The sequence below is a fragment of the Neoarius graeffei genome, chromosome 20 (genome assembly GCF_027579695.1).
Source record: "Neoarius graeffei isolate fNeoGra1 chromosome 20, fNeoGra1.pri, whole genome shotgun sequence".
Taxonomy (NCBI): domain Eukaryota; kingdom Metazoa; phylum Chordata; class Actinopteri; order Siluriformes; family Ariidae; genus Neoarius; species Neoarius graeffei.
Window position 1 is genome coordinate 10,600,420 of NC_083588.1, and position 24,596 is coordinate 10,625,015.

Genomic DNA, 24,596 nt, shown 5'->3' on the forward strand with positions numbered 1-24,596 from the left:
TGGCATCTGACGCCAACTTTGCCAAGATGCTCCTGGACAGATGAGTGACAAAAGAGTTTGCACTTTGAGAAACATCACTTTTTATACAGGTTAGAATTGAAATATCATCAGTTTAAACGCACCTGTGAGCTTGAAGGCTCTCGAGCGTTCGCTTCTGCGTCAGAGGCCGCTGGTTCTGCCATGTTTGTTGCGACCTCGCTCATTATATTACAATGAGGATAAACTCTGGCCGTTTCTGTACCCAAGCGTAAACGTTAGCACGCTGTGTTTTTCCAGCTCGTTCTCCTTCACAGACACGAGACAGCCGGCAATACAGCGTGTGATTCAAGATTCAAGTACCTCAGGGTTATTCGAGCTCTACAGGGTACTATTCATCTTTTTAATACATCGACCTGTGTCACTTTATACTGAGAAAGAAAATGCAAGGACGAAAAAGAAAAGCTGACGGAAGGAACAAAGTGGTTAAAAAAGAAAAACAAAATGAAAAAGGAACAATGGAAAATGTACTGGAAAGAAAGAAACGCAGCTAAACAGTAAAGAAATACAAGACAAAAACGAACATACAAAGGAAAATGCAGCAAGGAGGAATAAACAAGACTGAAGTAAAAAGAAAGGACAAAATGAAGAAAAGAAAAGTATGGGTTCAAACAGTGGGGGGGGGGAGAACCGATTGAAAAAAGAAAGAACGAGAGGGTTTAAAAGAAAAGATGAACAAAAAGCAGTTGCGCTTCAGAGTAAAGTTTGTGAGTCGTTTTTAGCAGCTCGTGTTTAGCGGTTTTCTAATTTCCTGCAGAACTGCAGACTTTTAAAACTCCACACGTCACTGTTCAGTAAATCTTTTCTCCGCTCACCTTGCAGTGGGACGTCGGTGCCGGACAGAGACGCCGTTTTACCGTTCTTCTTCTCCGCCATAATCTGGAGGAATACAGTGGACGAGTCCTCATAAAAACACTTGGCACAAGGACACATTTCAATCAGTCTTCCACCTGGTGGCCTTTTAATGTAAATTTCCCTGCAATTTATGCCTTGACGTTATCACAGCTATAAACATAAAACATTTGCAGCTTCACCTCTGACTCATACAAAGCGCTGACGCTGGAGACTCTTTCCATAAACGCTAAATAAACATCTCTTTCGAAAACGCTATAAAGATAACCCGACTCCATGACTTGAAGAGATCTTCAACGGTGACAATTAAACAAGCTCAGAAACTTTAATACAGTCGATTGCAAGGTATCTTGTGATTGTAATACTGAGCAGTGTCGTGACGATGTGCCGAGAAACAAGAAATAAAATAATACGATTGTTGTCAGGAAGCTTATCTGGCTTTGTCAGAACACAGAAAGCGTCTCACCCTGGAGCAGATCTGGTTCAGGCTGGCAGCGATGGCTTCTGCAGGACTGTCACACTGGAACACGTGACATTTCAGCACATGCGTGTTTTTATCCCGAGCCACGTAGGCAAAATCCCTAAAAAAACGGCAAACAGACAGATGCTAAAACATTCTGTTCGGTTCGACTCCTCTGACGTCTCGTCGCACCATTATATAAGCACAATGCAAGAACTAAAAGGGCTGGTTGTCAATAATGATGAGAAGGAATACATACACATTGCCCTGTTGGACAAAAACGAAACCAAAACAGCACATGTTCAAGAGTCATGTGTCTCGCCAGACTTCAAGTTTTAATTTCAAAGATTCTGCAAAGGAATGTTCATTCAAATGTGGTGCATCCGCTCTAAAAATAGCCACAAACACAGATGTGAAATGAGGATACACTCAGGGATTACACACACCACTACCTTCCAAAAACTGCAAATCTTTTCTCGTTTATTCTCTCCGTGTGCTCCAAATACAGCATCCACCAACAGTGCTCTTAACTCCTTTTTGAAGCTGTATACCAAATTCTGGTAGCTGAGTCTCTTGTTGGGCGGCATGGTGTTATAGCGGTTAGCACCATAGCCTCACGGCAAGAAGGTTCTGGGTTCGAGCCCAGCGGCCGACGAGGGCCTTTCTTCGTGGAGTTTGCATGTTCTCCCCGTGTCCGTGTGGGTTTCCTCCGGGTGCTCCGGTTTCCCCCACAGTCCAAAGACCTGCAGGTTAGGTTAATTGGTGGCTCCAAATTGACCGTAGGTGTGAACGTGAGTGCGAATGGTTGCCTCTCGTCCATCGTCAATGGTTGCCTCTCGTCCATCGTAATAGGCTCCAGCTTGCCCACGACCCTGCACAGGATAAGCGGTTATGGATAATGGATGGATGGAGTCTCTTTTGAGAACGCAACACTGATTAGACGTAAATTGTGGGACAGTGTCTGAAATGCATCATTTCATGTGTGAAGTTGAGAGGATACAGAAGTAAGCAGTGTAGCAATAGTCACTGAAATGTCTGAAATCTTTTGAAATATTCTTAAAGTTGACTGTCGAGGTGTGTAAGGTCTGTTCTCATACAAAGTTTGACCATTCACGTCTCTCCCACAGGAAGTCTGACCAATCCTGCCCTTACACACAGAACATTTGATCATCTTCCCCCACAACAGAAGTGTTGACCAATCCTGCCTACTCCTGCAGAAAGTCTGTCTAAGCCTACCTTGTCCCAGAGGTTTGACCAATCTCACCCTCTCCCATCGAAGGTTCTACCAGTCCTGCCCACCCCTGCAGAAAGTTTAAACCAATCTTGAACTCTCTTGCAGAAAGTTTATCCAGTCCTCCTGTCCTCTCCCACAGAAGGTTTAACCAGTTCTGCCCTCTCCTGCAGAAAGTTAAATCATATCCCCTCTCCAACAAAAAGTTTGACAAATCTCACCCTCTACCATAGAAGGTTCAACCAAACTTGCCCACCCCTGCTCAAAATTTAATCAGTTTTTCCCCTCTTCCACAAAAGGTTTGCCCAGACTGACTCTCTCCCACAGAAAGGTTGACAATTCCTGCCCTCTCCCACAGAAGGTTTGTTCAGTCCTGCCCTCTCCTGTAAAGAGTCTGGCTATGCACTTCCTGGTTCCTAAGTTGTTTGCGACGAGTCCTTTTTTCCCGCGAGTGTTGGCGTTAATTACTAATCTTTTTTTTCCTACAAATAATTGTCCAGTATCATCTTCATTTTTATTGTACTGTCGCTTTCCTTTTTGTACTTTCCACTTTTGCTTTCCTTTTTCCGTTTTTTTTTTCTTTTTTTCGGAAGAACGCCGAGACCGGAAGCTTTTTTTTTCCTCCTCCTGTGTAAAGACCACAAGCGGAGGGCATCTACATCGGATCTGCCTTAATATCAATAGATCTTTGATTGAGGGTATGTGAATCTTTTCATCATGGCACACCTTCAGCCTGTCCAGTGTGCTGAGTGCAGGATGTTTAGTTATTCTTCCTCCGTCGTTAGCGATAGCTTTATTTGTGATAAGTGTAGATTAGTTAGCTCTCTGACAGAGAAGATTACAGTGCTAGAAGCACATGTCCAGGCTTTAGAGAAGGTCAGTGAGCGTGAGAACAGTGTAGTTTCTGTAGAGGAAAGTCTGGATGCCCGAGGTGGAGTTAGTAATCCCCCAACTCCAGCATTAGAGCCCTCACAGCGGGGCGAATGGGTGACGGCTCGGCGGCATAAGCGTAGAGCCAAAGCTACCGCTGAGGCTCGCCCACGGGAGCACCACTCCTCTCTGCATCACATGTCGAACAGCTTTGCTCTCCTTAGTGATGCACCCGCTGAGAAACCTGAAAGAGCTCTGGTTATAGGGGACTCTATCATACGGCACATGAAATTAGCTCAGCCTTTAGCGGCACCAGCAGCTTTAGTCAGGTGTATACCGGGAGCCAGGGTGCCGGACATAGCAGGTAATCTTAGGGTCCTAGGCAAGCACAGGTTCTCAAAGATAGTTATCCATGCAGGAGCTAATGATATATGCCTTCATCAGTCTGAGGTTACTAAGGAGTAACTTTGTAGAGGTGTTTAAATTAGCGAAGGCGATGTCCAATGCTGTAGTATGCTCTGGCCCCATCCCAATGCGGCGTGGTGATATAGCTTACAGCAGGTTATGGTCGCTGAACTGCTAGCTGTCCAGGTGGTGCTCTGAAAACAGTGTGGGCTTTATAGATCAGTGGTTTTCAAAAGGTGAGGCGCGCCTCCCCTGGGGGGCGCCAAAGAGTCACTGGGGAGGCGCGGAGAAACACTAGCAGAAATACCGCAATCCCTCAAATTTATAGCCTGGCCCCTAATAGTAGCCTGCCTCTTTTAGTAGCCTGGTCTAAAACAATTTTCAACAAATACAATAGGTTTTTATTTGCTATTGTATTTAAACTTATACTTCTTCATATTATAGCCTGCCCCTATTTGTAGCCTGGTCCAAACGATTTTTGTTAATAGTCGCCGTGACTACTATTGGAGGACTTACGGTATAACGATCACATTCTGTAAGCATCTCCAGCGGGCTAGTTCTTCGTGTGTGTATGAAAAATGCATCGTTTTCTTCTTCCACCACAACAGAAATCAGCAATCAGAAATGTTCCCAACCTTGGAGGATGTGCTGGAGAAGACAGCGCTGCCGCCTAGCTCTGTCCAACTGGTCATCACCGCACATCTGAATGGGCTGCGTGATCAGTTTGCCGAGTACTTTGGAGAGGAGCCACTGGGAAACCAGTGGATCAGAAATCCTTTTTCTTTCCCAGTCACAGCCCGCGATGCACTGAGCCTTCAAGAGGAGGAGGCTCTTGTCGAGCTGAGCTCAAACTTGGACTTAAAGCAGAGACTGGTGGAAATGCCGATTACACGTTTCTGGTTGAGTGTCGAGAGTGAGTTTCCCCATGTGTCCGCCAAAGCCATGAGAGTCCTGATCCCCTTCACCTCCACTTACCTGTGTGAATGTGGGTTTTCCACGCTCACCCTGATCAAAAACAAATACCGCTCAAGGCTACAAGTGCAGGATGACTTGCGACTTTTTCTGTCTTCTGCACAACCCCGCATCGAACATCTGTGCGCATCGAAGGCGCGCCCTCATTGCTCGCATTGACAATGTTCTTACACGCATAGGCGAGAAACAGAAATAGGCTATCAACAACACATAAGCTATGCCTAGTTGTTAAAATAATAAGAGGTTTTCAATGTGCACACGTGACGTAGCCTAAATCTCGGAATATGTTCTTTCCGATGACATTATTAAGTTGACGTCTGTTAAATTCAGGTTTTCATGTTTTTTTCCTGTTGTTGACGTGAGTTCAATTTTACATTGGCGTCTGTTTAATTCATGTATTAATATATTTTATTATATCACATTATTTTATTATCATATTTTATGAATGAATTTTAGGAATGTTTTTTTTAAATGGATGTAGGCCTACTTTGTTACAAGAAAAACAATTTGATACATTAAACAAAAGAAGAAAAAACATGTATTGGCCTATCAGTTATTATTGAAACACACCTGTGTGGGGAATATTTAGGTTTGGGTGTGGGGGGGGGTGGTTAGGGGGGCTCGGTTGTCTTGACCTACTCCAAGGGGAGGCTCGCATTCAATGAATTTGAAAACCCCTGTTATAGATAATTGGGCTAACTTTGAGGGCACTGCTGGCCTGTTAGGGCGGGACGGTATCCATCCCACTCGGGAAGGTGCTGCTCTCATTTCCTGCAGCATAGGTCATAGTCTCAGAACAGGCCTAGTTAATTTCTGACAATCCAGAGCCAAGGCCAGGGAGCAGACGAACAGACTAAACCGACCGTCTGCTAGCTGCACAGAGTCGTCACTCATAGTCCACTACATCAAGACTGTGTCTGTTCCCCGAGCTCAACAAAAAGGTAGAAATATTCAAAGAGTTTGTTCCAGTAACCTAATCAATATAAAATTAGCTCATACTGACTGTACAGCTGCTGCCAGCACCTTTGATCTAAAGGTGGGGCTATTAAATATTAGATCTTTTACATCTAAAGTGGTAATGGTTAATGAACTCATTACTGATCAGGAGTTTAATGTACTTTGCTTAACTGAAACATGGATTAAGCCAAATGAATATATAGCGTTAAATGAAGCAAGTCCTCCTGGATACAGTTATATACACCAGCCTCGTCTAACTGGCAGAGGAGGAGGCGTTGCGGTTATTTATAATGATTATCTAGGTGTAACACAAAAACCTGGTTATAAATTTACAACCCCGATTCCAAAAAAGTTGGGACAAAGTACAAATTGTAAATAAAAACGGAATGCAATAATTTACAAATCTCACGGGTGCCCGTGATCTTCGGGCCCTTAGACGGCACTGCATCACATACAGGCATGCTTCTGTATTGGAAATCACAAAATGGGCTCAGGAATATTTCCAGAGAACATTATCTGTGAACACAATTCACCGTGCCATCCGCTGTTGCCAGCTAAAACTCTATAGTTCAAAGAAGAAGCCGTATCTAAACGTGATCCAGAAGCGCAGACGTCTTCTCTGGGCCAAGGCTCATTTAAAATGGACTGTGGCAAAGTGGAAAACTGTTCTGTGGTCAGACGAATCAAAATTTGAAGTTCTTTATGGAAATCAGGGACGCCGTGTCATTCGGACTAAAGAGGAGAAGGACGACCCGAGTTGTTATCAGCGCTCAGTTCAGAAGCCTGCATCTCTGATGGTATGGGGTTGCATTAGTGCGTGTGGCATGGGCAGCTTACACATCTGGAAAGACACCATCAATGCTGAAAGGTATATCCAGGTTCTAGAGCAACATATGCTCCCGTCCAGACGATGTCTCTTTCAGGGAAGACCTTGTATTTTCCAACATGACAATGCCAAACCACATACTGCATCAATTACAGCATCATGGCTGCGTAGAAGAAGGGTCCGGGTACTGAACTGGCCAGCCTGCAGTCCAGATCTTTCACCCATAGAAAACATTTGGCGCATCATAAAACGGAAGATACGACAAAAAAGACCTAAGACAGTTGAGCAACTAGAATCCTACATTAGGCAAGAATGGGTTAACATTCCTATCCCTAAACTTGAGCAACTTGTCTCCTCAGTCCCCAGACGTTTACAGACTGTTGTAAAGAGAAAAGGGGATGTCTCACAGTGGTAAACATGGCCTTGTCCCAGCTTTTTTGAGATGTGTTGTTGTCATGAAATTTAAAATCACCTAGTTTTTCTCTTTAAATGAGACATTTTCTCAGTTTAAACATTTGATGTCATCTATGTTCTATTCTGAATGAAATATGGAATTTTGAAACTTCCACATCATTGCATTCCGTTTTTATTTACAATTTGTACTTTGTCCCAACTTTTTTGGAATCGGGGTTGTAATACATTTGAAGTTCTTCATACTCATATAATGTATGTAGCCTCAAAAAATAAGTCTACCCAGTTAATTCCATTACTTATTATTTACAGGCCCCCTGGGCCATATTCTGAGTTTCTTTCTGAATTTGCAGATTTTATCTCAGATCTAGTTATTTCCTTAGACAAAGCTTTAGTTGTCGGAGATTTTAATATTCACTTCGATAACCCAGAAGACCCTCTGAAAACAGCGTTTGTGTCCATTTTAGATTCAGTAGGGATTAATCAGAATGTCATAGGACCGACCCATAATGGTGGTCACACCCTCGATCTAATACTAACATTCAGGTTAAACGTAGAAAATATAGTCACACTTCCACAGTCTGAAGTTATCTCAGATCATTATATCATCTCATTCAAACTATGTCTGAGTAATAATATATGCACCTCACCACGCTACTGTATTAAACGTACATTCATGTCAACTACTGCACAGAGCTTTATAAATGATCTCCCAGAGTTATCAACTTTGACTGGGTCACTGTCAGCCCCTGCAGAACTTGATCAGGCGACTGAATGCTGAGAGTCAACATTCTGCCATACCTTAGATAATGTAGCTCCTCTTAAAAGGAAAATGGTCAGAGACAAAAAATTAGCACCCTGGTATAATGATGACACTCGCACTTTAAAACAGACCACTCGAAAATTGGAACGTAAATGGCGTCAAACAAAATTGGTAGCGTTCAAATTAGCGTGGAAGGAAAGCTTCCTGAAGTATAGAAAAGCTCTTAGTGCTGCGAGATCAACATATCTCTCCTCTCTAATAGAAGAGAACAAAAATAATCCTATATTCCTATTTAATACTGTTGCAAAATTAACCAGGAATAAGTCCACTATAGACACATGCACACCTGTAGTATGTAGTAGCAACGACTTCATGAATTTTTTTAATGACAAAACTGAGAATATCCGACAAAAAATTCAAACTACTAATTTAAGGTCAGACAATGTAAGTGACCCTGTAGTTAACAATATAACTGTATCAGATCAGCAATTAGAATGTTTTACTCCCCTAAAAGAAAATGAATTACTTTTATTAATCTTGGCATCAAAAGCCTCAACTTGCGTACTAGATCCCTTACCTACATGTCTATTCAAACAGATAATACCTAGAGTAATTGAACCGCTTCTAAAAATAATAAATTTGTCTCTTACGATTGGCTATGTACCCAAATCCTTTAAACTAGCAGTTATCAAGCCCCTGATTAAAAATCCTGACCTTGATCCCTGTCAGCTGTCCAATTATCGGCCAATATCAAACCTCCCCTTTATCTCCAAGATCCTTGAAAAAGCTGTGGCACAGCAGTTATGCTCATATTTACATAGGAATAACATCCATGAAATGTATCAGTCAGGATTTAAATCTAATCATAGCACAGAGACAGCTTTGGTTAAAGTAGTAAACGACTTACTGTTGGTGTCTGATCAGGGCTGTGTCTCGCTGCTTGTGTTGCTTGACCTTAGTGCAGCATTTGATACCATTGATCATTCCATTCTTCTGGATAGACTAGAAAAAGTTGTGGGAGTTAAGGGAACGGCCCTCTCCTGGCTCAGGTCTTATTTAACTGATCGCTATCAGTATGTTGATATAAATGGTGCAGGCATGTGATTTGACCAAAGTGAAAAAGACTGAAAAATAGCCGGGAGTCTGGGGGCCATAGGCCCCCAGCCAGGTCCAGGGCGGAGCCCTGGTGGGGGGACAAGGGGGGCGAAGCCCCCCGAAGCTCCTGGTTTTTAAGCAAATTACCATGGAAAAATGATCACAAACAGAATCATTTGAAGCAAATGCTTCAGTCTTTTTAACAAATTTTTTTGCAGTAAACATACCTGATTATCCAAAGGACCTGCTGGATCTGCTCACAATTTCATACACTACAGTCTATTTACAGCTCATGAATTGTCTTCATTTCACAGGACTAATGATCAATGACCTGATGAGTTATTGTCCGAACTATATACACAGTTCACTATATACAACTACTCATTACATTTCTTTTCAATGGAGACATTTTGCTCGGATTGCTCTTATATGCGCTTTCCTAGCAAATTTCTGGGCAGCTTGCATCTTCCTCTTTGTCTCTGCTTTGGTTGCATCGTGTTTTTGCCGCTTCGCGTGAGCTTCCAATGCCTTGAAACCTCGTGTTCCATAGTCAATAGTATCCTGACACCATGTGCACAATGCTTTACCGGGGCGGTCAATTTTACGAATGAAATCGCAAAAAAGAGTGGTAACTTCCTTCTTTCCAACAGTATCAACGATTTCTCTTTCCAACCAGTCCCATCGGAACTTATTCTTGATATGTTTATCAATTTCTTTGACGCGAGAGGCATCTTTCCGTTCAAGCACAGACATATTGCAACAATTGCAAATGGCGCTAAAAGCGACCTCGTATACAACAGCGGCTCTGATTGGTCAGAAGGAACAGACATTCAACCAATCAACAGAGGCGTAACTGTTTCCTTCTCGAATACAAAAGACGGATCGGAAAATGAACGAGTGGGGATTTTAACACGAATATACGATCGGCAAAAAAGCTAAAAAATGGAAATTTTTTTTTTGTTTTTATGTAGTTGAAAAAGACGGAATTCCGACTAAAGACGGAAAAATCACATGCCTGATGGTGATACTTCTAGACGTACCGAGGTAAAGTTTGGTGTTCCACAAGGTTCTGTCTTTGGTCCACTGCTTTTTTCTTTATATATGTTACCTCTGGGCGATATTATTCGTAAACATTGTATTAGTTTCCACTGTTATGCTGATGACACACAGTTGTATGTTTCTGCAAAACCTGATGAGAGACATCAGCTTAATAGAATTGAGGAATGTGTGAAGGACATTAGACACTGGATGCTTATTAATTTCCTTCTGCTTAACTCTGACAAGACTGAATTACTTGTACTAGGACCACATGCAGCTAGAAGTAAGTTTTCTGATTACACAGTAACTCTGGATGGCCATTCTGTTTCTTCACGTGCAGCAGTAAAAGACCTCGGAGTGATTTCTTTCATTCAAAACTCACATTGATAACATTACCCGGATAGCTTTCTTTCATCTCAGAAATATTGCTAAGATAAGAAATTTAATGTCACTACGTGACGCGGAAAAACTAGTTCATGCTTTCGTTCCCTCCAGGGTGGATTATTGTAATGCCTTACTGTCTGGATGTTCCAATAAGTACATAAACAAGCTCGTTAGTTCAAAATGCAGCAGCAAGAGTCCTTACTAGAACTAGAAAATATGACCACGTCACCCCTGTCTTATCCACACTGCACTGGCTCCCAATCAAATTTCATATTGATTATAAAATACTACTATTGACCTTTAAAGCACTAAATGGTGGGCGGCACGGTGGTGTAGTGGTTAGCGCTGTCGCCTCACAGCAAGAAGGTCCGGGTTCGAGCCCCGTGGCCGACGAGGGCCTTTCTGTGCGGAGTTTGCATGTTCTCCCCGTGTCCACGTGGGTTTCCTCCGGGTGCTCCGGTTTCCCCCACAGTCCAAAGACATGCAGGTTAGGTTAACTGGTGACTCTAAATTGACCGTAGGTGTGAATGTGAGTGTGACTGGTTGTCTGTGTCTATGTGTCAACCTGGTGACATGTCCAGGGTGTACCCCGCCTTTCGCCCGTGGTCGACTGGGATGGGCTCCAGCTTGCCTGCGACCCTGTAGAAGGATGAAGCGGCTAGAGATGATGAGATGAGATGAGCACTGAATGGTCTCGCACCACAGTACCTGAGTGAACGTCTGCTCCTTTATGACCCGCCACGCCTACTTAGATCAAAAGTTGCAGGCTATCTGCTGGTACCTCGTGTAGTGAAGGCTACATCAGGGGGCAGAGCCTTTTCTTACAAAGCCCCACAGTTATGGAACAGCCTTCCAAGTAGTGTTCAGGAATCAGACACAGTGTCAGTGTTTAAGTCTCGGCTGAAAACAAACATATCTGTTTAGTCAAGCCTTTTGTTAATGGTGTTTATGAGGTAAAGGTGTAGATCTGGAGGGTCCTCAGACATAGGCTACGTTCACACTGCAGGCTGAAGTGACTCAAATCCGATCTTTTCGCCCATATGTGACCTGTATCCGATCTTTTATTGACAATATGAACGACACAGATCCGATTTTTTCAAATCCGACCCAGGCCGTTTGGATATGTGGTCCTAATTCCGATTCCTATCCGCTTTTTTCATATGCAACTTCAGTCTGAACCGCCAGGTCGCATTCATCCGACTTACACGTCATCAACAAGCCACAAACGTCACTATTCTGCGCTGAAGTAGGCGGCGGGTCTCTCAAAAAAAGTTACAACAACATGGCGCATAATCACGGGCGCAGATAGAGGGTGGGACTCGTCCCACCCAGATTTAAATTCACCTCGCTCGGTCCCCCCCACTTATAGGGAGGAAAAAACGTCTATGCTGTCTTTCTTTGCATAAGGCAAACCTCACGGAAAAATCAAAAGACTAATTACCATTCGGTTTATTGAGGTGCACAGCAGTGTATACATAGTTGCAACAACTCACATAAAACAAAACAAAGACTGATATTCGGTTGGTTGAGCTGCGCAGACTGCACAGGTTGCGAGCTCGAGCTTGGTTGCTATGGTTACTAACAACAAGTTTGACAGGCATATCGGGGTTGGGGTTGGTTTGCTGGCAGCTTTGTCCCCCCCAGTTTTTTGTCCCTCCCAGTTCAAAAAATGTATCTGCGCCCCTGCGCATGACATCAATGTGAGGGACGCTTCGGGCTGTGAAGGTTCTGAATCTTCTCAATGGAAGGACGCAGAGGTTAGGGAGCTGATTTCCATTTGGGGGGATGCAGCTATTCAAGCTAGATTGGATGGGTCATACCGCAACCGGGCGGTTTTACTTTCGTAAACACTGGCCATGCTCACTGCGTGTGACGTCGTCGTATCCTGCAATGCGCATGCGGAACACTTTTAGGTCGCTTTTCGTTCATACTGAGGATCACATACAAGTCGCATATATTTGTTAATGTGAACGACCTCACAAAAAAATCGGATTTCACAAAAAAATCGGAATTGAGCATTAAGCCTTGCAGTGTGAACGTAGCGATAGAGTGCTTTGGTAAACTGGGATGTATGGATGCTGTCAGTCCCCACTTGCTTGCTCACTCGAGTTTGTTGACAGTATAGTGGCTGGCTGCTTTATGTCCTGGGGCTCCCTCATGCCTGTGTTACCTTCTGGCTCTCCCCTTTTAGTTACGCTGTCATAGTTAGTTGCTTGAGTCCCTGCTTGTACTCAGTGCAATATGTATACTGTTCCTACTTATTCAGGTGACACTGGGCATACCTAACAACCTGTGTTTTCTCTCCCTCTCCCCCCCCCCCCCCCCCCCCCCCCCCCCCCCCCCAAATCTGTCCCTCTGAGTTACATGTCGGTCCTGGGATCGAGATGCTGACCTCTTCTGCTCCTTGGACCTGCTTGATCCATCCTGGTGCCCTGTGTCTGGTTGGAGTCTCATTGCATCGCTCCTGTGGAGGACGGCCCCATGAGGACAGTTGAAAGTCACACTTGGAAGATGCTCTGGACTCTTACAGTAATGCTTTTATGGCTGAGGGTTACAGTTGACTTGCTAACTTTAGGACTGCAGTTGTCATGAACAGTTTTGCACTCAAGTTTCCATCAATGAAGAGTTTATAACATCAACGAAACTGACTTCATGTTAAAACTGTTAATGTTATCGGTCATGTTGTCTGTTGTTGCCCAAATGAGGATGGGTTCCCTTTTGAGTCTGGTTCCTCTCGAGGTTTCTTCCTCATGTCGTCTGAGGGAGTTTTTCCTTGCCACCATCGCCACAGGCTTGCTCATTAGGGATAGATTAGGGATAAAATTAGCTCATGTTTTAAGTCGTTCAAATTCTGTAAAGCTGCTTTGCGACAATGTTTGTTTATTGTTAAAAGAGCTATACAAATAAACTTGACTTGACTTGATCCTTCCCCATCCTACAAAAAGCTTGGAAAATTTCACCTTCTTGCACAAAAGATTTGACCACTCATCCTTTATCGTCGAAGGTTCAACCAAGTCTGCCCTCTCCTGCAGATTGTTTGTCCAGTCCTGCCCTCTCCTGCAGATTGTTTGTCCAGTCCTGCCCTCTCCTGCAGATTGTTTGTCCAGTCCTGCCCACTCCTGCAGATTATTTGTCCAGTCCTGCCCTCTCCTGCAGATTGTTTGTCCAGTCCTGCCCTCTCCTGCAGAAAGTTTGTCCAGTCCCGCCCTCTCCTGCAGAAAGTTTGTCCAGTCCCGCCCTCTCCTGCAGAAAGTATGTCCAGTCCCGCCCTCTCCTGCAGAAAGTTTGTCCACTCCTGCCCTCTCCTGCAGCCTGTTTGTCCAGTCCTGCCCTCTCCTGTAGAAAGTTTGACCAATTTCACTCTCTCCTATATAAAAGGTTCTTCCAAGCCTCCCCACTCCTGCAGAAAATTTAACCAATCTTGCACTCTCCTGCTGAAAGTTTGACCAATCCTGCAATCTCCTGTAGAGGTTTTGACCAATCCCACCATCTTCCACAGAAGGTTTGACCAAACCTGCCCTCTCCCACAGGTATTTTGACCAATCCCACCCATTCTTTGAATAAGTCTGACCAATCCCCCACTCTCACAACGTTTTATTTCCCACTCCAAGTTTTTTTTTCCCTTGTGTCCTGAATTAGCAAAATTATTTTGTTCATTCATGCTAATAGCATATTCAAACATGATACTACCATGGTGGTACTACTGTACCTTTAGTTGTTATACTCTTCTTGACCCCAACATTAGCCCTAATACTGTCAAGTATTGATGGCAGAATACAGAAGACACTGTCCTACATGTATTTTGTAACATGCTCTGTGAAGAGAGTGGCACATTAAATGTAAGCAGAATGGAGCCAAATTTCCCAATGAATAGACCTTCAAACACAAATCACATAATATGCAGGGAGCGAGTGGGTCGGGAAGCACTTGTGATGGGCAAAGGCTATTGAGTACTGAAGAAATCTCGGTAGAAGAAACACTCTGAAACTTCCAGAAATGTAACAAAATGGAGAAAAGACATCCTGAAAAATTAAGTCAGGAAATATATTTTTATTTATTGTTAAGAATGACACTTTTGTTTCTTATATTTAATGTTGTGGAATGTCTGCAAAATAAGTTCTATCCTGTTATCACATACACTGTCAAACAGGGGTACAGTAGGAGTCCATTTCCATCCCCCAAGGTACAATTAACACTAATGTACACGGGAGGGCTCATTATTGGACCTCAAGGTCCAATTTTAGGGCTAAAAAAGGACTGGACAAAAAGGTCTCATTTTAGGGCCAAAAAGGTACATACATGTTCCCAAGCAGTATATAAAGGGTACAAATCAGTACCTTAGAGGGTACTGCCCCAATGACACATGATTGTACCCCGAAAGGTACAATAATATACTTTATTTTTGAAAAGTGGCTTGTAGTACATGCATCCAGGACTCGTGCCCTAATTTTAAGGACTCGTGACTTGACTTGGACTTGAGCACTGATGATTCGGACTCATAAATTCGAGACGAGGACTCTGACTTTTTCTTTATTTTTTGTAACATGCTATAATAATTTGACAAAGATATTTATATCTATGTTAATTTTTATACTAATTTTGTGCAAGTGAATGCACATTGACCTGTTCATACATCATGTTCAGGAACAAACTATCGTTAATGGTGCTAAAATGCCTGGAGAGAACGCCCCTAGGATTGTCCGCTTTGCTGATACAGACTAGAAGAAACCTATGTCACATGCACAGTGAGATTCATCCTCTGCATTTAACCCATCTGAAGCAGTGAACACACGCATGCACACCCAGAGCAGTGGGCAGCCATACTACAGTGAGTCAAGCCGTTTCCGTTTCCGGTTGAGAGTACGTCGTGCGCGTTCTGGCTGCCGCTTCTCACCGGAGCTTTTTTGTTTTATTTTATTTCTTTTCTATTTTTTTTTTCTGTGTGTTTGTGTAGTTTGATGTTTGTTTGAGTGTTTTCTCCACCAGTGGTGGTGTAGCTCCGGACCTAGTTTTGGGCGTTGGTTCCCTCCAGGCCTTGGTTCGCTATGGGTGATGCCTGTGCTCCCAGCTGTGGACTGCAGTGAGCTCGTTGCTCATTTTACATCATGGTTGTCCAGCGCTCTGCACTTTAACGCTTGGCGTGATGTTCCGAGTGATGTTGCTTGGTGGTGTCGCGGCAGCTGTGCAGGCGGTTTGGGACACACCAGCGCTTTGCGTGGCGGAGCTTCTCTGCTCGCTGTGTGGATCCATGGCGTGGTGTTTTGAGCAATGTTGCTGACGGCGTCGCGGCGGCGGTGCTGGAGATGTGGGACTTGTTTTCGTGCGCCTTTTGGTGGAACTGTGGCTGCTACACCATGGGAATTACATCCTGACCCCTACTTGGTGGACTTTTTTTTTTTATTATTATATTATTTATTTATTTATTTATTTTTCTTTCTTTGTCTACTATTGTAAAGCGTCCTTGGGTTTCTTGAAAGGCGCTATATAAATTTAACTTATTATTATTATTATTACAGTGCCCGGGGAGCAGTTAGGGGTTAGGTACCTTGCTCAAGGGCACTTCAGCCCAAGGCCACCGCACGTTAACCTCACTGCATGTTTGAAATGTGGGGGAAACCGGAGCACCCGGAGGAAACCCATGCAGACACGGGGAGAACATGCAAACTCCACACAGAAAGGCCCCTGTCGGCCACTGGGCTCGAACCCAGAACCTTCTTGCTATGAGGCGACAGTGCTGACCACTACATCACCGTGCCGCCCAGACTTCTCGTGCAGTGGGAAAAAAAATGCACTGCTATGTGTTCCATATGTAGAAGAACTATCGAGGAGATGACGGGGACAACCTTCAATCGTCGTTTGGTAAGACTCCACCCAGAGAAGGAAGTGACACGCTATGTTCATTGCTCTGTGGATAGCGGGGCTTTGCTTGCTGAGCGATGAACTAGTTTGTGTTAAGCCTCTCTCATGTTAATAGTGGGCGGGGCTTGCTGAGCGATGAACAAGTTTTTTATCTGTAACCTATTAACTAAAATGGGGCAGTCAAGCAGGAACGTTAGTCCAACACAGCAGCAGAGATGCTTTCACATAAAGGCAGCAACAGCCACCGTCAAATGGTGCGGTTCAGGTCTTGTTCTCGGACTCGACTCGAAATTTTCTTTCATGACTTGACTCGGATTTGAGCACTGGGGACTCGAAGGCTGGACTCGGACTCGAGGTTTAGTGGCTCGACTACAACGCTGGTGTATGATATAGCAGCTCTAAACAAAAAAAAAAACTACAGCTTTTGATGAAACTGAGAAACTTACCGTGATCAAAGACTGACACTGGAGACGCCTTCCCTAGCCATGAAACAAATTTGAGAATCCAGCGGTGCTTTAGCATCAGGAGAAATAACTAACCCAAGATCAGAGAGTGTTCTGTTGAACTGAATGTGAGCTGAAACGAAGCTGTTGATTGGTCGACTGCTTGAATATCAGTTCTGACATCATAGCCAGAAATATTTCGGATTGGCAAACGTAAAGTTTCTTCCAAACAAAACTCTCCAGAGCACACACAGGACTGAAGAGGGAACATGCAGCCAATCCAAGCATTACAAATTCAGTAGACTTCAAAGCAGGCACTGAGTTATGGGATATCCGGAGGGACACAGAGCTTCCTTGTCGAGTGGAGTAGAAATCTAACCTAAATACACAGCGGAAACAAGAAACATCCATCTTGTTAGCAAGCCAAAGTGTGTGTGTGCGCAGGATGACTGACACACACTGTAGGAGCGCCTACCCTGGAGCATTGCACACTGGGAACTTCAGTCCAGGGAGATAGAGGGTGGAGAAATGCAAGATGCAGCAGATGCTACGATTATACTCGTGTGTGTGTGTGGGGGGGGGATTTCATGTGAAGACCTTGGCTTTATTGCTCGAGCCTCCAGCTCGATTTATGACTCTATTACCCACCATGTCTCTTCTTAATTGTACAGACAAATTTAGAGTCAACAGTCCAGTATGTGGATGAGATTTACAAGACTCTGGACTGTGAAGAAGCTCGTCTTCTTGTTTCAGAAAGTTGTGTATGTGCCAGCTTGTGTGTGTGAGAGACTGTAATGAGAGAGTGTGAGTGAGTGAAAGTGTGTGTGTAAGCTGAGATCTCATCTCTATCTGTTTACGTTCCATTACTGCACTTCCACAGGGACACACTCTCATTACCCAGTTACACACCTCGGCTGTTTGACAAACAGAACACACACACACACACTACTCGTGCACACTGCATTGCCGTGTAAAGATCCTATTGAGATGCATTACATTACATGAGCCATATGTGGGTGAAGAATATAATTAGAGACAAAGATAAGAGAGGAAGTGCATGGACTTAAATTCACGTTAACGGCCTATAACGAGACCGCGCTTCTATCCATCACTAATTTATGAGACGGCTCTGGAAGAGGGGATGAGAATATAAATTACACAAGTAGAATCCTGATATCTCAAATATCAGAATCAGCACCTTGGCGTGGTATGGAGGCTTGCGTGTCTCGATGACCCGGAGAGCTATGCCGCAGATTCAATTATACTGGACAGGTCAAAGGGTGGCGATCAGGCTCAGATGATCCCTGGCCCTCTGGGTTGGGGGTTGGGTATGAGGCAAACAACCCCATCCCGTAAAAAAATCTCAGTGATGGAAACAGCAACTGAAGGAGCTGCCCTCCATGCCAATTGGCATAGCGGGCATTCAGTAAGGAAGTATAACACTTAGGGGGCGTGCTGTTATCGGAAAAATAATCCAAGACAGAGTCGTATTCATGTTATCACCATATTTCCTCGAACAGCACATCCAGCCAATACAACTATTCAGTTTAATTCAAGAATGATGTCATGTTTATCCATTTATAGTTCCATGTAATATTGCGAAACAGGTTATTTCTATCTCTTATATTACAGCAGCTGTAACAAGAGTGGACAATCAAACAAAGCTGACAGGAAAAGGAAGGAGAAGTGAGAAGGAAGCAGAAAAAGAGACGGGAAAGGAGGAGAATGAAATGAAAGATGGAAAAAGGAGATGAAGTGAAGAAGAGATGAGTGAACGAAGGGGTGAGGAAGATATGAAGAAAAATAAGAAAAGAGACGAGATGAAAGACCGAGGAAAGGAAAAGAAAAGGAAAAAAAGGGGGGGGGGACAAACAGGAAAGGAAATGAGTGAAATTGGAAGGAGGAAGAAGAGAGTGAGATTAGATGAGGGGAGGAAATTGAGATGATGATTAATGGAGAGGAAAAGAGGGGAGTATTGGAGAGAGGATGAGAAAGAAAGGAGCCAAATTTGAGGTGTGCGTGGACTTCAATCAAGCAGGCCTTCGACTCAGCGCCCGAGTTCTGTTTATCAAAGTTCGATTCTGCGTCGTCTCATCAGTCATCTGCGTTCGTTTGTTTCACTCGGTGTTCTGTTTAATTGTCGACAGAAGTGAAAAAGGACAGCGAGCATCGAAACAAAACCGCAGACACGAAAACACAATCGTAAACATTTGTCAGTGCTGTATAAATGATGTCGTAATATTCTGTATAAAAATAAATAATTGCAGCATTTCTTTCCACTGCAACACTCGGTAATGAATAGCGTATAGCACACTGAACTACAGAAAGAGAGAGAGAGAGATTTGCATGTGAAGATTCAAATTCGAGGAAGAGAAAGAATCGAAGGAAGAGGGGATGGCAATCGGAGGAAGAAAAAGAAAGGAGACAAAGCGAAGAAAGGGATGAAGGAGGAAAATGAGAGGGGAAAAGCGAAAGGAGAAGAAGATGAGGACAGGACGAGAAGGGAGGAAGTAAAAGGAAGATGAAAACAGAAAAGATGTGAGGACATGCAGAGAAAAAGAGGAAGAAGAGCACAGGAAGATCTCATCTCATCTCATTATCTCTAGCCGCTTTATCCTTCTACAGGGTCGCAGGCAAGCTGGAGCCTATCCCAGCTGACTACGGGCGAAAGGCGGGGTACACCCTGGACAAGTCGCCAGGTCATCACAGGGCTGACACATAGACACAGACAACCATTCACACTCACATTCACACCTACGGTCAATTTAGAGTCACCAGTTAACCTAACCTGCATGTCTTTGGACTGTGGGGGAAACCGGAGCACCCGGAGGAAACCCACGCGGACAAGGGAGAACATGCAGACTCCACACAGAAAGGCCCTCGCCGGCCCCGGGGCTCGAACCCAGGACCTTCTTGCTGTGAGGCGACAGCGTTAACCACTACACCACCGTGCCGCCCGCACAGGAAGATATCTCATCTCATCTCATTATCTCTAGCCGCTTTATCCTTCTACAGGGTCGCAGGCAAGCTGGAGCCTATCCCAGCTGACTATGGGCGAAAGGCGGGGTACACCCTGGACAAGTCGCCAGGTCATCACAGGGCTGACACATAGACACAGACAACCAGTCACACTCACATTCACACCTACGCTCAATTTAGAGTCACCAGTTAACCTAACCTGCATGTCTTTGGACTGTGGGGGAAACCGGAGCACCCGGAGGAAACCCACGCGGACACGGGGAGAACATGCAAACTCCGCACATAAAGGCCCTCGCCGGCCATGGGGCTCGAACCCAGGACCTTCTTGCTGTGAGGCGACAGCGCTAACCACTACACCACCGTGCCGCCCGCACAGGAAGATATTAAGGAGAAAAATTAAGCAAATGGTGGGAGGAGTGGAGAGAAAGGACAGGAAGTTTTGAAGAAGGGAAGAATTAAAGAATTGAGGAAGAAGAGAAGAGATAAGAGATTAAACCAGAAGAGATTCGAGAAAGATGTCTGGGTTGTGAACCAAATGTCTCCAGAAGGTAGCAATCTGTGATAGTTTTGACCTTGTGGGAACATGGGGCTGGTCCCCAGGAAAAAAACTGCAACTATTATTTAAAAAAATAAATAAAGGTCAAAAGATGTGGATTACTTTACTGAGGTTCGAGTTGTGAGGGTTAAAGTGAGGTGCAGGCACTGTATTAATTAGCTTCAGCAATAATTATGTCAGCTGAAGGTCCTCAGAAAGAGAGTCAGCCACATCCGTGAGAGAGAGAGAGAGACAGAGATAATCTGTCACGGTCGATGGCCATTAGGCTAATATCGCAGCTTAATTACCCATTAACATTGTAAAGTTGTTTACATGACACACTCATCTGCTCTCCCAACATCACCGCTCACTTCCCTGACTGTAAATCAGCATGGACCTCATTACCCATGAGCACCTCCTCAGCACATTCACACTACGTTACCTATAAACCTTTTCGACCTCAATGGTGCGAGTAGGCAAAATCTGGAAAATACGCACACAAACACCAAAATGGCAGAAACTAAAAATTTATGAGGATGTACTTTTCGGAAGTCAGATCAGGAACAAGAAACCAGAAGAGGCTCAAACACAGCAGAAAGCACAGCAGTGCTAAACGGTGGAGATAAAAGCAAATTAATTACGGATTACAGAGAAGCAAGGATGGTTCGGATACATTCTCTGAGCAAGGCTAATCAGCTCGAGGAATTGGATTTGGAGTTTCATGAAGCCCGGATAATTTTAATTTACATGGTAGAACATGTTATTCTGGCTGAGGAGCAACAAACTGCCACATTCATGTGGTTTTTTAGAGCATTATACAATATAATATGAAAAGATAAACATAATAAACATCAACCAGAATGTCAAGGGCGTAGTAGCTCATCTGGCCTGCCATCAAAACAACCATGACGACCAAAACATCAAACAGAACTGAAATGTGAGAGAGGACCGACCTCCATGACGAATAGTTTACAACAGGAAAATCAACAAAGGACTACATTTTGTTCCCCGAAGGAAGCTCGACCCAAAACATCGATCAGAACCGAATTCGCATGAAAAATGAGAGGAGATGCAATTCTAGTCAGAAGAAAATCTGTTCAGTCGACCTGGTTTGCAAAAAAACTGACAATGCAATGACCAAGAAGGTCGAGTTCTTTCAAATAAAACAATCAGAACTGAAATCCATTGAGAACTGAAAGAGGGAGGAGACACGATTGAGCTGAAAATAAACAAAAGTTGTAAACAAATTGTTTACAAGAAAATCAACAAACAAATGACCAAGTTTCGTTCTTCATGGGAAGAGCTGCCCAAAACATCAATCAGAACTGGAATCGGAGGAGAACCGCGAGAGAAGATACAATTCGAATGAGAAGTCCTAAAATTTGTTAACTTGACCTAATTAGCAGTTCGTTAGCAAAAATTTGACAATACAACGACCAGGTGTTGTGCAGAAGGACTAGTTCTTTCGAACAAAACAATCAGGGTTGGGTTTCCCAAAAGCCTCTTAACGCTAAGAGCATCTTAACTAGGAGAGAGAGTGTTTGTTGTGATGCTCACTCGATCATTTAACGATGATCTTTGTGCTACGATGCTTTTGGGAAACTCAACCCAGAACTGAAAGCCACTGAGAACCGAGAGAGGAGATACGATTTAACTGAAGAAGAAAAAAAAAACAATCAAAACAAATTGTTTACAACAGGAAAATCAACAACCAACCGACCAAGTTTTGTTCTTCGAGGGAAGATCAACCCAAAACATTGATCAGAACTGAAATCATATGAGAGAGGAGATACAATGCTTGTGAAAGGCCTGGAAAATTTGTGAATTTGGCCTAATTACGAACTCGTGAGGAAAAAATGAGATAAAATAACAACAAGTTTTGTGCAAAGTGCTGAGTTATTTCAAACAAAACAATCAGGGGTGGGTTTCCCAAAAGCCTCTTAACGCAAAGAGCGTCTTAATGAGGAGAGAGCGTGTTCATTGTGATGCTCACTCGACCATTTAACGATCATCTTTGTGCTACGATGCGTTTGGGAAACGCACCCCAAGACAGAAATCTGTGGAGACTTGATGGAGATACGATGACTGAGGCTACATCCACACGACAACGGCAACGAGATGTTATTTAAAAATATATCGCGTCCAAATGGGCAACGATCAGTAAAATATCAGGTACATATGGCAACGCAACGCTTGCTGAAAACGATGCAATACACATGCCACACCTCTAGGGGCGCTGTAAGACGGTCCCTTCGGAGACACCAGAACAATAGAAGAAGTAAGGACGCATGCGCATAAACTATTAGGCGCGAGACTTCATATTAGCCACAAAGTCAGGAAAATCTGTTCGTAAAATTACATTATAATGACCAAATACAATGAAAAGTATTTTTCCAGTCTCACCTGTGAAAGGTAATCCCATGTGATCTCGTTTGGACGGTAAACCTGTTGGTACAGTTAAACGCAGCACATGAATCTTTATTCTCCGCTTTGACCTATCCAATATGGCGGCGAGGATGACGTATGATTCTACGCGGAAGGCGGCATCTTTAATGGTCCGGAATAAATTGAATGCTACACGTTGATGGATTAATTTGCTCTTCTATGCCCTTTTTGAGGAATGTATTGTAGGATTTAAACCAACATCTGAAGAGGTGAGATCGCTCCTTTTTTTTCCCTATTTTTGCTGGCGGGATTGACTCTGTCCTAAGGGCAGAGTCTCTCTCTCTCTCACTTTGCACCATTACACAATAAATATTCACAGTGAAAATATTTTGTAAGCGCGTTTCATGAACCAAGTTATAGGATTTGTTGACAACTCGCATCGAGTTCGTTACACTTCTACCCGGCGTGAAGCACTAACAGTCATGTGGTTGTGACGTCATCATAAACAAATCCGTTCTACTCATCCAGACGACTTCGCAACGGCAACGTTGCCAGATCTTTCCACTCTGGAACCCGTTCTCAAAAAGATTGCGTTTTGGGCACCCAAAACGCCGGTGCCGTGTGGACGCCAGGCCTAAACGATAAGCAATTGTATCGGAGTCACCTGAATCCGTTGCCGTGTGGACAGGACCATAATTGTGGATGACGGATGGACGATAGACGCCATGCCATGGCAACGGCTCTTTGGCTTTATGGCCAGATGAGCTCAAAATGCTCGGTGTCAGTCTACAACGGATTCAATGGGCTATCTTTTGTAAGCAGTTCTCCTAAGTGGCGAGTGAGCTTCTTGTTTTGGCGCACTAGAACATAAGCAAACCAGCTGTGCAGTACTTAACTCGGTCCAGATCAACATTCATCCCAAATTAACTCCTCTGTTTTTGGTGTACACCAATATTTATTCAGAAGTCCTTCTTTCAGAGAATAAACAGAATTATTTTTGCTTCCATCTGGAATCGTAACACTCCCCGTATTTTTTTTTTTCGAAATACCCAATTTTTTTTTGTTTACTACTGGGTATTGAACACAGTACACCCCATTTTAGTTTGGCTCAATGAGGACCCAGGTGCAGACGCACCATCATGGGACTTCACTGGTCCAGCCATTATCATGTCAGCTCTCCTCACTGGCAGCTTTTTTTTCTCGTCTCGTCTCGTCTTCTTCCGCTTTATCCGGGGCCGGGTCGCGGAGGCAGCAGTCTGAGCATGGAAGCCCAAACTTCCCTTTCCCTAGACACCTCGGCCAGCTCCTCGGGAAGAACACCGAGGCGTTCCCAGGCCAGCCGAGAGATATAGTCCCTCCAGCGTGTCCTGGGTCTTCCCCGGGGCCTCCTCCCGGGGGGACATGCCTGGATTTTTTTTTAAATCCCCTGGCATACACTATATTGCCAAAAGTATTTGCTCACCCATCCAAATTATCGGAATCAGGCGTTCCAATCACTTCCATGGCCACAGGTGTATAAAATCAAGCACCTAGGCATGCAGACTGTTTTTACAGTTTGGAGCTGGCCCCTTCCTCTTCCAACATGACTGTGCACCAGTGCACAAAGCAAGGTCCATAAAGACATGGATAACAGAGTCTGGTGTGGATGAACTTGACTGGCCTGCACAGAGTCCTGACCTCAACCCGATAGAACACTGTGGCAGCGGGGGCGTGGTCAAGCACCGGTCTGTGACAGGAGGGCGGAGTCAGGGAAGGTAAGTGGCAGATTCACTTCACCTGAGAGCAATTAACCTGTGTTTGTGTGTCTTCCCAGGGACCGCGCCCTATTTAGGGAGGGAGAGCGAGAGCAGAGGAGATCTCTCCCGAATCAGACACCTGATGTGTGTGTGTCTGCGTTAAACCTATTGTGTCCCCTGAAAAGTGGAACAATAAAACTCTTTGTTGAACCTGATCTCTGTCCTGCCGCCGAGACAGCCGCCAGATGATCCTCCGCCAGCTCGACTGCCTGATCCAGCGACGCCGGGCGGTGGCACTGGACCCACTCCGCGGCTCCTGCTGGTAAGCGGGCGATGAACTGTTCCAGTACCACCTGATC

At 44.3% G+C, this 24,596-nt stretch overlaps 1 protein-coding gene across 3 annotated transcripts in view; it reads right to left on the bottom strand.

Moving 5' to 3' along the window:
- LOC132868377 (amyloid beta precursor protein binding family B member 2) overlaps positions 1 to 24,596 on the bottom strand; it is an 89,219-nt gene that overhangs the window by 3,984 nt on the left and 60,639 nt on the right. For all 3 annotated transcript variants that reach the window (XM_060901216.1, XM_060901217.1, XM_060901215.1), the window contains exons 9-10: positions 1,355 to 1,469; positions 852 to 915 (exon numbers count right to left, since the gene is read on the bottom strand). In XM_060901216.1, the coding sequence (XP_060757199.1) occupies positions 852 to 915; positions 1,355 to 1,469 (179 nt within the window). The remainder of the gene's footprint in view (positions 1 to 851; positions 916 to 1,354; positions 1,470 to 24,596) is intronic.